Source organism: Oryx dammah, unplaced genomic scaffold (assembly GCF_014754425.2).
Source record: "Oryx dammah isolate SB20612 unplaced genomic scaffold, SCBI_Odam_1.1 HiC_scaffold_28, whole genome shotgun sequence".
Taxonomy (NCBI): Eukaryota; Metazoa; Chordata; class Mammalia; order Artiodactyla; family Bovidae; genus Oryx; species Oryx dammah.
In genome coordinates this window covers 98260735-98278918 of record NW_024070212.1, presented here as the reverse complement: position 1 = coordinate 98278918, position 18184 = coordinate 98260735, and the positions used below count along the sequence as shown (strand labels likewise).

The 18184-nt window shown below is 39.2% G+C and overlaps 1 protein-coding gene across 3 annotated transcripts in view; it reads right to left on the bottom strand.

Moving 5' to 3' along the window:
• Nucleotides 1–18184, bottom strand: part of GPBP1L1 (GC-rich promoter binding protein 1 like 1) — a 64237-nt gene that overhangs the window by 31637 nt on the left and 14416 nt on the right. For all 3 annotated transcript variants that reach the window (XM_040231320.1, XM_040231319.1, XM_040231318.1), the window contains exons 2-3: nt 2170–3175; nt 1237–1351 (exon numbers count right to left, since the gene is read on the bottom strand). In XM_040231320.1, coding sequence (XP_040087254.1) covers nt 1237–1296 — 60 coding nt within the window. In that variant the 5' untranslated portion in view covers nt 1297–1351; nt 2170–3175. The remainder of the gene's footprint in view (nt 1–1236; nt 1352–2169; nt 3176–18184) is intronic.

Sequence of the window (18184 nt, the reverse complement as noted above, 5' to 3'; positions counted from 1 at the left end):
AGGTTGAGGCTCTCCCTCCTGCTACTGCTACTGCTGCTAAGTCACTTCAGTCGTGTCCGACTCTGTGTGACCCCATAGACAGCAGCCCACCAGGCTCCCCCGTCCCTGGGATTCTCCAGGCAAGAACATTGGAGTGGGTTGCCATTTCCTTCTCCACTCTCCCTCCTATTCTCTCAGAAGTATCCAGTCCTAAAGCAACTTGTTAAAAAGGATTATCACTTCTGCCTTGAATTACCTTGGCACTTTAGTCAAAAATCAACTGACTAAATATACAGGACTATTTTTGAATTTTCTATTTTATTGCCTCACTTCACAAGTCTAATAAGTGCTAATACCACACAAATTTGCTTGCTGTAGCCTTAATGGAAATATTTATTAATAAATTATATTTCCTAATTCTTTTTACCAAGTTCATGGCGCTAAATCAACTGTTCTTTGCAGGTATAAGATCTGCCTGCTTTTAAACACTTTCCTAGATCCCATACCTAATCCCTCAGGTTCACCACCTCCAACCCTTGAGGTGGATCATGTCAATTATGAGATGGCTGGGAATTTCACAAGCACAATTCAAACTGAAATTTAAAGCAAAGGGTTGTGGGTCTAGACAGACCAGGAACATCTTCCCCAAAATTCATGTTTAAAAAAAATGTTTTTTTTTTCCCTGAGACTACCTATCAATTTTGTCCCTCCTCTATTAGGTGGCAAAACAGGAAGTATTTTTATTAGCTTCCCAAAGGTTTCCTTTATCAAGAATATATTCCATTTGTCTTTATTCTTAATGCAAATATTTTCTCCAAAATCAGTGAGCAGACCATTGTCTCTGAAACAGAATTTCTAGGATTTAATCATGTATTAGTCAATCAATTACTGTCTATCCTTTTTCAACTACTTGAGACATATGTACATTCATTCTAAAGATCCATTTCCCCCCAAACCAAAGTGTTCTGCAGCTAACACAGGAAGTCTTAAGTGTGCCACACGATGAGAAAAGGTTAACATGTAATGAAAAACAGGACACTTGGGTACACACTGACTTGAACTGCCTAAGTGTTTATACCCTATTTATATCCTAAAAGTAAGATAAAAGAAAGATAAGTTTATGAAAATATATCTAAAATTATCAGTCAAGACTGAATATACACACAAAAAAAACTAGATTGTAAAACAGAGGCTGTAAGACAAGACAAGGATGCAAAGAATTGGTATTGAGATAGTTACTAGAATGGAGAACAGTACCTTAGCTGACTGTGGTGTTGAGAAATTTAGCCAAGCAGGAACAAAGTCATGCTGCGCCATTTAGGTCCAGTGTCTCTTTTCAACAAGGTGAGGCATCCAACCTCATGGCCAGGATCTGAAAATGAGAAAATTGAAATCATTTATTCTTGGAAGAATCTGGTATCAAGTAAAGGAGTCTGCAATTTCTTTAAGGTCACCCTTTTACAGAAAGACTTGCTCTCTGAGCCTTTCTAGAGTAGTCATCTGGCCTCATACATCAGAGAAGTTCTAAACAAAAACAATAGCCTGTGAATATATAACTATGAATATTCAACACAGAGAAAGTGGGACATTACCTTGAAGGTTATATGACAGAAGCTAATGAATTCTTGGGTTATAGCAGAATAATCAACAACTACTCATAACTATAGATATATGCTATGCCAGGCATATGCTAAGTTGCTTCAAACACTGCTGATACTTTGCGACCGCATGAACTATACAGCCCAACAGGCTCCTCTGTCCATGGGATTCTCCAGGCAATACTGGAGTGAGTTGCCATTTCCTTCTCCAGGAGATCTTCCTGACCCAGGGATCAAACCCAGGTCTCTTATGTCTCCTGCATTGGCAGGAGGGTTCTTTACCACTAGCACCACCTGGGAAGCCCCAAACTATAGATTCTTATAGAAAAAGATTAATCTGTATCAGGTAACTTCAGGAAAAAGCAGTAGAAAAAAATCTTCCTAGAGAAGGAAGTTATAACTTCTCAAGAGTTTTTCTATTTAGTTCACATTAACTTCTCCTCATCAGAATCAATTTTCCTGAGAGATCCATTGGTGTCTCCAAACTACCTCACTGATAGTCTCCAGAATACATTAGAAAAGAGTAGGTATTTTCCATGATACATATACATACACAGTCTTCTTCCAAAGTTAGACATAGGAGGATACTTACCCCAGAGTATAACCTCTGTGGTCCTGCTTTCTGAACTTCTTGAGTTGCCAGCTGGATTTCCACAAGGTTCTCTTGTTAAAAGGGTACTTAATTAGGCTGGCCAGCAGAAAGCCTTACGATGAAGCAAAAAGAATCCAGGCTCTGTGTGGATCAATCTCTCAGTCCCCTCAATCGCTCATCTTAATCTAGTTCCTGACACGTTTCCCAAAGGGGAAGGGGAAAGGGGAAGGGGGAGGGGAACATAAAAAGTATTTGTTACATTTAAAAAATGGGGGGAAGGGGAAAGAGCTATATCAATGTTCACCTCATTCAACTTCCTTGAGTGATGGCACTATGATGTTGCTTAAATAGATAATACATGGACATTTGCACAGTGAATGCAAATACTGTTCATAACAAGGTCATAGCTTAGAAAGACAGAATGACTTTTGTTTGGTCAAATAATGTCATTGAAGTGATAGATCAAAAATAAAACACTGACGAGCTATAAAAGATCTTCGGAGTAGTCAACTCTAGTAACAAAACATCCACATTACAAAGCCCTTAATTTATATCTCATTATTCTTACACAGCTGGTAAAAACAGTCTGCAGGTATGAGTTTATATTTGTCTTATCCTTCAAAATCTAAGGACATAAGAAAGCTTGTTTAAAAAAAAAAAAAAAAAACACAGGAACTTGATATGCTTTTCCCTCCAAGAATAGCAGCTTTCAAGGCAAATTTCTTGGTATAAAGCTCTCAAATGTTTCTTCTATTTCTTTGGTCTTCACTATTTATAAATTCACAGCAAAACTAAAACAAGTAAAAAGGCAGGGCTTAAGAACAGTCACAGAGAAAGCTCCAAAGTGAGGTTTTCTTCTCTTCAGTTTTCTGTATTTCACTCGTTCTGCCCGTTCCCAGAGACTAAATTGAGTTAATGGAAGGTAATAACAATCTTCTGCTTCAGTAGAGAAGTCACTTTGGATCCATTTTCATTGTTATTCCATCATTTTAAAGGCCACAGGAATCTATCAATATAAATGAAAAAAACAAAATAACGTATCACAAGAGGCAAAATTACTATATATAATTGCTAAAATGAGACATGGTCCAATGATGGACCTAGGAGACAAAGGTCTAGGAGACAAAACTCAAGTCCAATTTAAACATTAATGTAATGGACCACCACCTATAGCAACAACATAAGTGGCTAAAATTTTTTTAAGGATTTTAGAAAAGTGAGGTGAAAAAAATCTACCTTTAAAATAACCATTTCTCCAATTAGCTATCAAATGTAATTCAGAAATGCAAATTAGAGTCCGTTAGATTTAGACTTTCCCTCATACTTGGAACAGCTTGCCATAGTGGTCAAAGAGGCATAACCAACTGGTTTATTACAGTCATCAACTATTTAATTACTTAGTGCTAACCACGGCTAGATGCTTAAAAACAAGACATCTGTCATAGCATTCCTCATGTATTTACGTATTTTTAGATACCTACTTATCAATTAAGAGACTTAAGTGCTTATTCTCTGACGTAAGATATGCAGTAAGAGATGACATAAATATTTCTTTGGCAAATTCCTAACATACTTCCAAGGGCTAGAGAATGCTTGCATCTGTGGGCAATTCTGGTCTACACTGGTAAATACTGGTTTATAGAATACTTCTCATATAATCAATTCCTGTTTAAAGAAACACTAAATTCAGAACAGTAAATTCCGCTGTGGGGAAACAATGGGAAAGGAATCAAAAAACGGTTCTGGGTTGCTTCATCTGTATCTGCAATAGATTATTAAGTTGAATGATGGGTACTCACTTGTTCTCTACACTTTTTATATCTTTATAATACATATATGTGTAACATCAACCACTGTACACACATGTAATAATTTTTTAAAGTAACCTTATTAATATGTAAAAGAAGTCTCTTCCCACTCTCCTTCCCCTTCCTGAAGAAATACTGTACAAAGCCGTTAGGAGCCGCCAGGCGAAGTAAAAGCAGCAAAAGAGGAGGCTCCAGAGGCCAGAGCAAGGTACTGGGGCACAATCAGGATGTGAGGGTGTCCACAGAGGGTGGAAGGATCCTGAAATGTGTGTACAGCAGCAGTCCTGCACAGGTTGTTGGACCTCATTAGGTGAGTTTCCCAGTATAGTCCAATGCAGAGTATGGGAACCTCAAGAGGAATAACAACGATTTCCTGGCAAAGGGACATGGCCAAGTGGGTTGCAGGCTTCCATGCAGCAATGTGCCTTCCATAGTTGTTACAACTCTGACGTGATTAGGGAGAAATACATATAAGGGAGGAGGTGATAAATGCAGGTTGGTTACATACCAGGATTTGATCAAAAAGTAAAAAATATTAGGGAAAAATGGGAATCAGACTCTTACTGTGACAGAAGTGATACAATGGTAAAGAAACTTTCAAAATCTTTAAGTAGAAGAAAAACCACTATGAATAAATTTGCACTATAATAGCTAGAGCAATACTTGATAAAAAATAAGCTTTAAAAACTTATTTTTTAAGAAGATTACATCAAACTGAACTTTATTGCTCTTTTTTTTTCCATGATGGGAAACGAGCAATAAAAAAAAATCCAAAACACAGAAAGACAAGGTCAGAAAAAATCGGAATGATTTTTTAAAACAATAATTCTTTTGACACAGATTAATAATTAATAATTTTTTAAGACAGAATGAAAAAGAGGAAATAAACACAACAGATAAATAAAGATCATGAGCAGGGACTTCCCTGGTGGTCTAGTGGTTAAGAATCCACTTTGCACTGCAGGGGATGTGAATTCGATCCCTGGCTGGGGAACTAAAACTCCAGGAGCTGAGGAGCACTAAGCCCACACCACAAACACACTCCAGTATTCTTGCCTGGAAAATTCCATGGACAGAGGACAAGGAATAGTTAGTTCAAGAATAATCTCTTGATATTGGTTCTGTGGTCCAGCCTAGAGATTTTGAAAATCAGAAATGATTGCAATTCACAACCTGGAGAAAACTTGATTTTTTTTTTTTGAAAACCAGTTTTTAATATAAACAAATTAAAAGCCAAGTCACAAAATACTTAGGAAGAAGTAAAATAAACTGAACTACATAATTGATGGGATACTGGAGTAAAAGAGAAATAAAAGTTCATGCTCTGATTTCTAGCTAGGGTAACTTCATAAATAACTACACATCACTGACTGATACAGGGAGTAAAAGCTAACTGGCTACTGTTCCTCCAGTATAATTCAGGTGTTTTTTCAAAAAATAAATTTATTTATTTTTGACTGCACTAGGTCTTTGTTACTGTGCACAGGCTTTCTCTATTTGTGGTTAGCTGAGGCTATTCTCTAGTTGCAGTGCACAGGCTTCTCTTGTTGTGGAGCACAGGATCTAGGTGCGTGGACTTAGTTGCCCCACAGCATGTGGAATCCTCTTGGACCAGGGATTGAACCCGTGTCTCCTATACTGACAGGCGGATTCTTTAGCACAGGACCACCAGAAAAGTCTGAGGACTGTTTTTACTTAGGTCTATACCTACAGTAAAACAATCCTATGACAAACCTAGAGAGTGTTTTAAAAAACAGAAACACCAACTTTGCTGACAAAGATCCGTATAATCAGAGCTATGGTTTTCCAGTAGTCATGTATGGATGTGAGAGCTGGAGCATATAGAAGGCTGAGTGCCAAAGAACTGATGCTTTTGAACTGCAGTGCAGGAGACACTTGGACAGCAAGGAGATCCAACCAGTCCATCCTAAAGGAAATCAGTCCTGAATATTCACTGGAAGGACGGATGCTGAAGCTGAAGCTCCAATACTAGGGCCACCTGATGCGAAAAACTGACTCACTGGAAAAAAACCCTGATGCTGAGAAAGATTGAGGGCAAGAGCAGAAGAGGGTGACAGAGAATGAGATAGCTGGATGGCATCACTAACTCAATGGACATGAGTCTGAACAAACTCCAGGAGACAGTGATGGACAGGGAAGCCTGGTGTGCTGCAGGCCATGGGGTTGCAAAGATATGATTTAGTGACTGAATAACAACAATACCGATAATACCTCATACATGATGACAATGTCCCTGTAACAGTTTCTTATGGAAAAATATCAAATCAAGTTTCCATCTAAAATAACATAATCAACTATTTGTTGCACCCTTTCTGTTGTAAGAATTTTGGTTTAAACCACAGAGAACCAGAAATTCAAGGCAGGAAGGTGGATCATCTATTAGGTTAAAAATTGATAGAAACGAAGGAAAATGCCTCAGTTTTAAACACAAACATTTCCCTTTAACAAAGCACACTAGGCACATTCTAATTGAACACATTATTTTTTCAGTCAGTATTCAACCCCAAATTACCTAAGTAGAGTTTCAGCTGAGGCAGTGACTGTAGAGGGAATATTAACTGGTGATGCTTTGCTACTGGTGTGAAAATTCTAAATTTGTTATATATTCCATAACTACTTACTGACCATCTCCAACCTACTAGGCCGTCAAGCTATCAAAGTGTGGTCTGTGTATGGACATGTACAGCATGTGGTGGTGAGGAGATGAATGACAAGTGGGAAATGAAGAGGACAGATAAAGGAAAAAGAAATTCCTGTTTTAGAAGCAAAAGACTAAAATGTCAATAATGGTTTTACTAGGATGGTGTAACTACAAGCATTTTGTTTCACTCTCGTAGTAAAATGTTTTCGTAATGAAATGTCTTTACTCTGGTTATGCCTTCTGGGGCTGTGGCTATTTTTATAACAATTAATTGGAGCAACTTTAGCTTAACTACTGAGAAATTCTTAGAAGGAAAAATACATCACTCAAAACTTTTGGGGTGGTTGTGAAGACTTAAAAAATTTAAATACGAGATGTCAAGTATGAAGTCTGGATCTCAGAGAGGTCTGTTCTGGAGAGAGAACGTTTGGTAGTGTTTGGTAGATGATGTTTAAAATCAAAAAAAGAGATGAGATCTAAGGAGACTATAAAGATTTATATAAGAGTCTCCAAGTCCTATCTATTCCACTCCTAAGTTTCCATTTCTGTTTGTCACTCTAGGTTCCAGTTACTCTTCAATTAAAAACCTGGTTTCAGGGACTTCCTTTGGCAGTCCAGTGGTTAAGACTCCACATTCCAATGCAGGGGGCATGGGACTGATTCCTGGTTGTATGTCCCATAGCGCAGCCAAAACAAACAAACAAACAAAAAACTGGTTTCGCAGGCACTACTAGACTCTTCAGCCCTCTACCTCAGCCTCTACTCTTGGCTGCTAGATTTCTCTTCCAAAGTCCAGGTTCAAATTATATTACTACCCTGCTCAGAAGTTTTCTGGCTTCCTACCAACTACACAATAGGGTTTAAGTTCCCTGGTCTGACAGTTGACAAATAAGCCTTTCAGGACTTCCCTGGTGGCACAGTGGATAAGAATCTCCCCGCCAATGCAGGGGACACAGGTTCCATCCCCGGTCTGGTAAGATTCCACATGCTGTGGAGCAACTAAGCCCCCTAGCCACAAGCACTGAAGCCTGCACACTGCAATTACTAAAGCCCACAGGCCTATAAGCCTGTGCTCCGCAACAAAAGAAGCCACTGCAATAAGAAGAAGCCTATGTACTGGAACAAAGAGTAGCCCCAGCTCACTAGCAACTAGAGAAATCTGGGCAAATCAACAAAAGACTCAGGGTAGCCAAAAATAAATAAATAAATAAATAAATATTTTTAAAAGAAGAAGAAAAGAAATAAGCCTTTCCCCATTAGTAAACTCTCTGTCTAAAATCTTCAATTGTGCCTTCTAGGGCACTCAACACTTCCTCCTTCCAGGACAGTTATAAATGCTGACTCTAACTCCCAGAAGGCCAAAAAACTGTTGCTTCTAGAAAGTCTTGTCCAGCTCTTCTTTGAAACAGCATCTAGCATGGTACCCTGCATGCAGTAAGGATTCAAAGGTTTAATAAATTAATTTTTACAGATTATGACAAAGCAAGAATGAAGCGAAATTGGAACCCTCATACATTGCTGGTAGAAATATACAATGGTGCAGCTGCTGTGGGAAACAGTTGGTGGTTCCTCAAAGTTAAACACAGAGTTAGCACACAATCTATCATTTCTATTCCTACGTATACAGAGAGGAGAAATGAAAACACGTGTCCACACAAAAACTTGTAAGTGAATGTTCACCGCAGTTTTACTCACAAAAGCTACAAGAAGAAACTCAAATGCCCATCAATAGATGGATAAGCAAAACGTGGTATATTAATACAACAGAATATTGTTCAGCTATGAAAAGGAATGAAGTACTGATACATGCTCCAAGGATGAACTCTGGAAGCATTATGCTAAATGAAAGATGCCAAATATGCAAAACAACACATATTACATGACTCCATTTATGAGATATCCAATCCAGAGAGACAGAGAACAATTAGTGGTTACCAGGGGTTGGAGGAGGGGATGTGACTGCTTAATGCATTTGAAGTTTATGTTTGGGATAATGAAAAAGCTCTGGAACCTGACAGTGATGTTAGTTGGAAAACACTGTGAGTGTACTTGCTGCCATCAAATTGTACACTTTAGAATGGTTACAACAGTAAATCTTTTATGTATTTTGCCACAATTTAAAAAAATAGTATTACAGTGCAGTTGTTAAGTCAATAGAAACCATAATATTAAATATAAACAGTGCATTACATCATTCTTTTTAGGTTTTATCTAAATAATTTTTAGATAAAATGCTCTCTTCCTGCACAAGCATATCAGAACTGCCTATTTGAATACTTGATCCAACCATTCATTCACAAACATCTGTCAAATATTTCAGCTTTACAAATCCTCTGACTTCCTGGCTACTTCCCATATGCCCAGCAATCTACAAGATACTTCATAACATAACATGATCTAATTTTATACCTTGTAATAAGTTGCTAGAGAGGATGTCCCTGCCAGGGACCTTATCTCAATCTCCTCTAAGTTAAGCTCCCATTATCATTCCACATGTGTTCATGACCTCACTAATTCTTATTTTCTCCACAGTCCAATATCCCTCTAGGTATTTAGGTTCATTTCCCTTCAGTCTTAACGAAACTTCCATAAAGAGCAGTGTACTGTCAGTATCTCCATTTTCTCACTCCCATTTCTCAATCCATTGCAAATTTAATTTCTTCCCACAACTCCAATGAACAGTCATCTGTCCTTTTAATTCCAAAACTGAAGAGTATCTCCTAGTTTCTTTACCACTAAAATGAAAGCTGAGCTTCTTCACATGTTGAAGGTTAATAAACCAACAAATATATAAAAACAGCACATTACTTTTTTATCGACTCTTAATCAAAGGGCTTCCCAGGTGGCACTAGTGGTAAAGAACCTGCCTGCCAACACAGGAGACATAAGAGACTTGGGTTTGATCCCTGGGTCAGGAAGATCCCCTGAAGGAGGGCATGGCAACCCACTCCAGTATTCTTGCCTGGAGAATCCCATGGTCAGAGGAGCCTGGCGGGCTACAGCCCATGGAGCCGCAAAGTCGGACGACTGAGCACACAATCAAAGAGTGGGTGAAAGGAAATACAAAGCCAGATGGTTTATGCAGTCATATTCTGGGAGAATTTTTAATTAAAACACTAATCTGTGCAACACCTACCATATACTTTATTCTTCCTTCCTTCCTGACAAGAGGTTAGCCATCCACTCAGAGATTAACAACAAGAAAAAAACCAACACAAGCTCTAAAATGTTAAGAGACTTAACCAAGGTAACACATCTAGTAAGTGACTGGGTCAGGTTTGGTACACTAATTTTCTAATTTCACTGCTTTCTGAATTATACACACTGTGATTGTTTCCAGTCATGAAATAATTCTGATACTTAGAAAATCAGAACAAATTCCTTAAAATTCTATGGAGCAAAAATCTAAAGAGGGATGTTAATTTACACACACTTTCTTTTGGCCTTTCTTTCTGTATTTCTCTTTTACTTATCTCGGTTAGTCAAGAGTGGCTGGCTTCCAGGCAAAGCTGAAAGACGAAAAATTAAACCTTTTGGTGCTAAGAAAAAAGAAGCACATAAAAAAATGTGGCTTTAAAGTACATGGTTCCTGATCCTTTTTTAAAAATAAATTTTATTTATTTATTTATGGCTGCATGGGGTCTTGGGTGCTGCGCGCAGGCTTTCTCTAGTTGTAGCAAGCAGGGGCTACTCTCTAGTTGTGGTGTGCGGGCTTCTCTTGTTGTGGAGCATGGGCTTGAGGGCCTATAGTTGCAGTGCGCAGGCTCAGTAGTCATGGCCCACAAGGGCCTCGGCTTATTTGCCCCAAGGCACGTGGAATCTTCCCAGACCAGGGATTGAACCACATTTCCTCCAATGGCAGGCAAGTTCTCAACCACTGGACCACCAGGGAAGTCCCATGGTCCTGATCTGAATAAAACTGCAATCTAATGTATTTATGATCTGAATAAAACTGCAATCTAATGTATTTAGCCATGCCAATACCTTAAGAGCACATGACCCATATATCCAACTCCATCACAGGCAAAAATGATTCAGAACATGTACTGCTGAGCCATGAAGTTCCAAGAACCTATCATATCCACAGCTAGCTAAGGGAAAGAATGCAAAGAAGCCACAAGGGGTTCTTTCTACAAAATGTTATCAGGCTTATACCAACTGATCTTGGCTAAAAGAGATAACTGGACATAGAGTTCGAAAGGAACTTCTCTACCTTCAGCTTCTATATGTTCACTTCTCTGAAACTGCATATAAAGCTTCTGTATAAGGAAGCACCTGTGTGGGGCTTCCCTGGTGGCTCAGTGGTGAAGAATCTGCCAGTGCAGGAGACACAAGTTCAACTCCCAATTCAGGAATATCCCACATGCTGAAGAATGACTAAGCCCATGGGCCACAACTCCTAAGCCTGTCCTCTAGAGCCTGGGAACCGCAACTAATGAAGCCCACATGCTAGAGTCTGTGCTCCAGAACAAGAGAAGTCAACGCAATGAGAAGCCCCATGCACCACAACTGCAGAGTAGCCCCTGCTCTCCGTAACTAGAGAAAAGCCCACACGGCAGTGAAGGCCTGGCACAGACAAAGTAAATAAATAAAAAGAAGAAGAAAAAAAGGCATCTGTGGTCAAGACATCATGTTAATTCTTCTTTCCCATCCTCTGTCCCAGGAATGTTTCACAAGGGCCCTTCTCCTTCTTACCCATCTTACTATGGATTAAGAAGAAAGTTTTTTGATCCATGTTGGAGAGTTCTCATTGTAGAAGGTGGTGACAAGTGTGATAACAATTTTTGTTTAATGATGTCACTTTTTGGTCCCCTTACTAGTATCAAAGAATGCTACTGTAAGCAAGTATGATGAGAGCACAGAGGATATGGGTAAGGCATAAAGCATTATTTCACCAAGGTGAAAGAATCATAGCAATGCTCCTGAATTTTGGGAAGTATCAATCTACTGAGAAGCTCAGCAAGGACTCATTTACTTGTGTCTAAGACTGTGTCCTAGCTGCATTAAAATGTGTCCCATACACAATGGAGTATTACTCACCCATTAAAAAGAATACATTTGAATCAGTTCTAATGAGGTGGATGAAACTGGAGCCCATTATACAGAGTGAAGTAAGCCAGAAAGAAAAACACCAATACAGTATACTAATGCATACATATGGAATTTAGAAAGATGGTAGTGATAACCCTGTATGGGAGACAGCAAAAGAGACACAGATGTATAGAACAGTCTTTTGGACTCTGTGGGAGAAGGGGAGGCTGGGATAATTTGGGAGAACGGCACTGAAACATGTATAATATCATAGGTGAAACAAATTGCCAGTCCAGGTTCGATGCATGATACAGGATGCTTGGGGCTGGTGCACTGGGATGACCCTGAGGGATGGTACAGGGAGGGAGGTGGGAGCGGGGTTCAGGATGGGGAACCCGTGGCAGATTCATGTTGATGTATGGGAAAACGAATACAGTATTGTAAAGTAATTAGCCTCCAATTAAAATAAATTTATATTTAAAAATAAATAAAATGTGTTCCAGTTACATGCTTTGCATGATTCTAAGTTGTCGAGGGTGAAAAGATCCTAAAATTTTCCTTTTAAGAGATCAACATTACATATCTGAATAAAAGAACTTACAAAGTTTGAAAACGTGAAAAGGGAACGGACCGGACATATGTTGGGGATCTGCATTCCACTTTGTTGAGCAGCTATTCAAGACATGAAGAAACATTTTAACTGACTTTTGCTGAAAGATTTGATACTGTAAATCCATATTCATTTATGCGCTATCATATATCAGTATTTCACTGCACATTTACTCATTCCTACCACACACTTGGGCTTTCCTCTTGGCTCAACAGTAAAGAATCCATCTGCCAATGCAGGAGACATGAGTTTGATCCCTGGGTTGGGAAGATACCCTGGGGAAGGAAATGGCAACTCATTCCAGTATTCTTGCCTGGGAAATCCCATGGACAGAGGAACCTGGTGAGTTATGACATTCAGTCACAAAGAGTCAGACACAACTTAGTGATTAAACCACCACCACCACAGACTAATAATTTACAAAGACTCTTAAAAAGAGTTTCACTGCTTAAAAAAGTTCCTAGCAAAATGAATTGATTAAAAACTACATCTACATACTAGGTATTACAAATATTCCCAAAATGCTATCTAGGACATAATGCCCTAAACTTATAAACAGCAAACAAAAACCACAAAGCAAAAACAAAAAAACTTCTTTCAATTTAAATAATTTCTCCCTCTTAGATACTGTCATTTAAATTCATTTAATGAAAGCATAACCTCTATCTATACTATATACGACAACTCGACACTTACCTCTACAATACCACTGAGGTTTGGTTTTAATTTTTTTTAATAATCTGCGAGAAAACTCTAAAATATGCAGTGTCTAATTTTTAGCCAATCTTGTTTTAATTTTGGCTCCATAAAAACTGCTTTTAAATAAAAAAGTAATAGGTATACTTTATCTTTTAAATTTTTATTTATTTTTATTTTTGGCTCTGCTGAGTCTTCACTGCTACACAAGGGCATCGTCTGGTTGTGATGAGTGGGGGCACACTTGACTTGCAGCATGTGGGCTTCTTACTGAGGTGTTAGGGAGCACGGGCTCTAGGGCACACAGGCTCCAGAAGTTTTGGCACATGGGCTTAGCTGCCTTGCAGCAGGTGAGATCTTCCCAGACCAGAGACCAAACCTGTATAGCCCCTGCACTGGCGGGCAGATTCTTAACTGCTGCACCATATTAGTGAATAATGGAATAGTGAAGTCGCTCAGTCGTGTCGGACTCTTTGCGACCCCGTGGACTGTAGCCTATCAGGCTCCTCCATTCACGGGATTTTCCAGGCAAGAGTGCTGGAGTGGATTGCCATTTCCTTCTCCAGGGGATCTTTCCAATCCAGGAATTGAACCCAGGTCTCCCGCACTGCAGGCAGACCCTTTACCGTCTGAGCCACCATATTAGGGAAGTTAAATAGTCTTGTTTAGGCTTCAGAGCCAAAGAAGAGCAGGCCTCTAACCTTGCTTCTAACCAGCCTGGACACTGTTCTTACTGTGGTCTGAGTGCAAGCCTTGCAGCAGCATAGATAAAATGCCAGATGAATCTTAAGATTGTTGAGTCCCTGGAGCGGGGCTGGTCAACCAAGCCCTAGGCTTAACAACATTCCAAGTTGTGTCACAGTTCTGACAAAACACGGTCCACTGGAGATGGGAATGGCAAACCACTTTAGTATTCTTGCTATGAGAACCACATCAACGGTATGAAAAGGCAAAAAGATACCACACTGAAAGATGAACTCCCCAGGCAGGTAGGTACCCAGTATGCTACTGGATAAGTGGAGAAATAACTCCAGAAAGAACGAAGAGACAGAGCCAAAGCGAAAACAACACCCAGTTGGGGATGTGACTGGTGATGGAAGTTAAGTGTGATGCCATAAAGAACAATATTCCATAGGAACCTGGAATGTTAGGTCCATGAATCAAGGTAAATTGGATGTGGTCAAACAGGAGATGACAAGTGGACATTGTAGGAATCAATGAACTAAAATGGACCAGAATGGCTGAATTTAATTCAGATGACCATTATATCTACTACTGTGGGCAAGAATCCCTTAGAAGAAATGGAGTAGCCATCATAGTCAAAAACAGTCCAAAATGGAGTACTTGGGTGCAATCTCAAAAATGACAGAATGATCTCTGTTCATTTCCAAGGCAGATCATTCAATATCACAGTAATCCAAGTCTATGCCCCAATCACTACTGTTGAAGAAGCTGAAGTTGAATGGTTCTATAAAGACCGACAAGACCTTCTAGAACTAACACCCACAAAAGATGTCCTTTTTATCACAGGGGACTAGAATGCAAAAGTAGGAAGTCAAGAAACACCTGGAATAACAGACAAATTTGGCCTTGGAGTACAAAATGAAGCAGGGCAAAGACTAACAGAATTTTGCCAAGAAAACACACTGATCATAGCAAACACCCTCTTCCAACAACACTAGAGATGATTCTACACATGGACATCACCAAATGGTCAATACCAAAAACAGATCAATTATATTTTTTGAAGCCAAAGATGGAAAAGCTCTATACAGTCAGCAAAAACAAGACTGGGAGCTGACTGTGGCTCAGATCATGAACTCCTTATTGCCAAATTCAGACTTAAATTGAAGAAAGTAGGGAAAACCACTAGACCATTCAGGTATGACCTAAATCAAATCCCTTACGATTATACGGTGGAAGTGACAAATAGATTCAAGGGATTAGATCTGATGGAGTGCCTGAAGAACTATGGACAGAGGTTCGTGACATTGTACAGGAGGCAGTGATCAAGACCATCCCCAAGAAAAAGAAATGCAAAAAATCAAAATGGTTGTCTGAGGAGGCCTTACAAATAGCTGAGAAAAGAAGAGAAGTGAAAGGCAAAGGAGAAAAGGAAAGATACACCCAATACCCATCTGAATGCAGAATTCCGAAGAATAGTAAGGAAAGATAAAAAAGCCTTCCTTAGCAATCAGTGCAAAGAAATAGAGGAAAACAATAGAATGGGAAAGACTAGAGATCTCTTCAAGAAAATGAGAGATACCAAGGAAACATTTCATGCAAAGATAGGCACAATAAAGGACAGAAATGATATGGACCTAACAGAAGCAGAAGATATTAAGAAGAGGTGGCAAGAATACAGAAAAGAACTGTACAAGAAAAGATCTTCATGACCCAGATAACCACGATGGTGTAATCACTCACCTAGAGCCAGACACCCTGGAATGTGAAGTCAGGTGGACTTTAGGAAGCATCACTATGAACAAAGCTAGTGGAGGTGATGAAATTCCAGTTGAGCTATTTCAAATCCTAAAAGATGATGCTGTAAAAGTACTGCACTCAATATGCCAGAAAATTTGGAAACCTCAGCAGTGGCCACAGGACTGGAAATGCTGTTTTCATTCCAATTCCAAAGAAAGGCAATGCCAAACAATGTTCAAACTACCACACACAACTGCACTCATTTCACACGCTAGCAAAGTAATGCTCAAAATCCTCCAAGCCAGGCTTCAACAGTACATGAACGGAGAACTTCCAGATGTTCAAGCTGGTTTTAGAAAAGGCAGAGGAACCAGAGATCAAATTGCCAACATCCGCTGGATCATCGAAAAAACAAGAGTTCCAGAAAAACAACTTCTGCTCTATTGACTATTCCAAAGTCTTTGACTGTGTGGATCAAAACAAACTGTGGAACATTCTTAAAGAAATGGGAATACCAGACCACTTTACTTGCCTCCTAAGAAATCTATATGAAGGTCAAGAAGCAACAGTTAGAACTGGACATGGAATAACAGACTGGTTCCAAATTGGGAAAGGAGCACGTCAAGGCTGTATATTACCACCCTGCTTATTTAACTTCTATGCAGAGTACATCATGCGCAATGCCAGGCTGGATGAAGCACAAGCTAGAATCAAGATTGCTGGGAGATATATCAATAACCTCAGAAACACAGATGATACCGCCTTATGGCATAAAATGAAAAAGAACTAAAGAGACTCTTGATGAAAGTCAAAGAGGAGAGTGAAAAAGTTGGCTTAAAGCTCAACATTCAGAAAACTAAGATCATGGCATCTGGTCCCATCACTTCATGGCAAACAGATGGGGAAACAGTGGAATCAGTGGCTGACTTTATTTTCTTGGGCTCCAAAATCACTGCAGATGGTGACTGCAGCCATGAAATTAAGAGCCACTTGCTCCTTGGAAGAAAAGTTATGAGCAACCTAGACAGTATATTAAGAAGCTGAGACATTACTTTGCCAACAAAGGTCCGTCTAGTCAAAGCTATGGTTTTTCCAGTAGTCACATATGGATGTGAGAGTTGGACTATAAAGAAAGCTGAGTGCCAAAGAATTGATGCTTTTGAACTGTGGTGTTGGAGAAGACTCTTGAAGACTGCAAGGAGATCCAACCAGTCCATCTTAAAGGAAATCAGTCCTAAATATTCATTGGAAGGACTGATACTGAAGCTAAAACCTGAATACTTTGGCCACCTGATGCGAAGAACTGACTCATCGGAAAAGACCCTGATGCTGGGAAAGATTGAAGGCAGGAGGAAAAGGGGACGACAGAGGATAAGATGGTTGGATGGCATCACAGACTCAATGGACATGACTTTGAGCAAGCTCCGGGAGTTGGTGATGGACAGGGAGGCCTGGCATGCTGCAGTCCATGGGGTCGCAAAGAGTCAGACACGACTGTTCAACTGAATTGAAGTTTTTCGCGTCAACATAAATCAGAGCTTCAGTTTGCTCACAGATTGATGATGCTATAAGTTTGCGTCCTAGGATCATACTTGGGAATCGTGAACTGCAATTTTGCAGTCACCTACAGAACTGATGGCTGCCTGGGACCTTTTCCCAACTGGGTCTCCAGATGTGCTGTGACATGGGACTTCTCAGCACTGTCTGAGTTTATCGAAACTCAATTTGTTTCTCAAAACCCAATTTGAAAAAAAAAGACCAATTTGGTGATGCATCTTCTGCTGTTTCTAGTTCTCTTTTCTCTTAATGTTAGTATATTGAAAGTAAGCTAGATAATGCTCTAATAAATACTGGTATTATTTATTTGTACATAATGAGTGGCTTATTCTGTTAACAAATCCTCTGAACCTGAGGTGAAAGTTTCCGCAAAACAGACCACAGGGACACTCAATAGATACAATTTAGCAATTGGACAAGCTTTTGGCCTATTTCCTAGAATGCAACATCATCTCATAGATAGGATAGTTTATAATCTGCTTATACCACGGAACTGAAAAAGGATGTAACCTGTTTCACATCTAACAGATCATAAAAATTACTTCTGATGATGGATTGATGAATGAATTTTTTGTAAATCATTTTGGTAAATCTAGAAGGACTCAAAGAATGCAGTGGCACTGACTTAACAAACCAAACATAACACTTTTAGAACTTTATCCAAAAAAGAGAAAAACAAGAAGTGACCTGATAGCAATCTGTTTTCATCCTGTTAAGTAACACTTTTCTATAGGACTGATCACCTATAAATTTTTTTTTTTCTGATCACCTATAAATTTTTAACGTCTTCCATTGAACTAAAGCACAAAGAACATTATCTTATATGGTAGGCACTCACTGCTGAATGCATAATTAAATAAATGAAGGAATTGCTGACTAATGTAGGTAGTACATCTTCAACTTCACAAGGTAATGCTTGTAATGCTTTTCAATCAGGTCACCAATTTACCCCAGCAGAAGTGGTTATTTTTAGAGTTCCATCTGCTCCACACTCTCACAAAGCTAGGTATGGCTAGACTGGCAGTTAATTTTCTGCTCTGCTGGTGGGTATAAAACGATGACCTACCACAGTCTTTGCATCATTTAATCTATTTATCATCTCTTCGTGTTTCATTTTTTGGTAAAATTATCTATTCTTATCATTTTACCATTCTTTCAGTAGCTGGTCTTTTTCTTATCTGAAGTAAGAAAATACAACAGACCCCAATCTTCTGATTATAGTGTTTC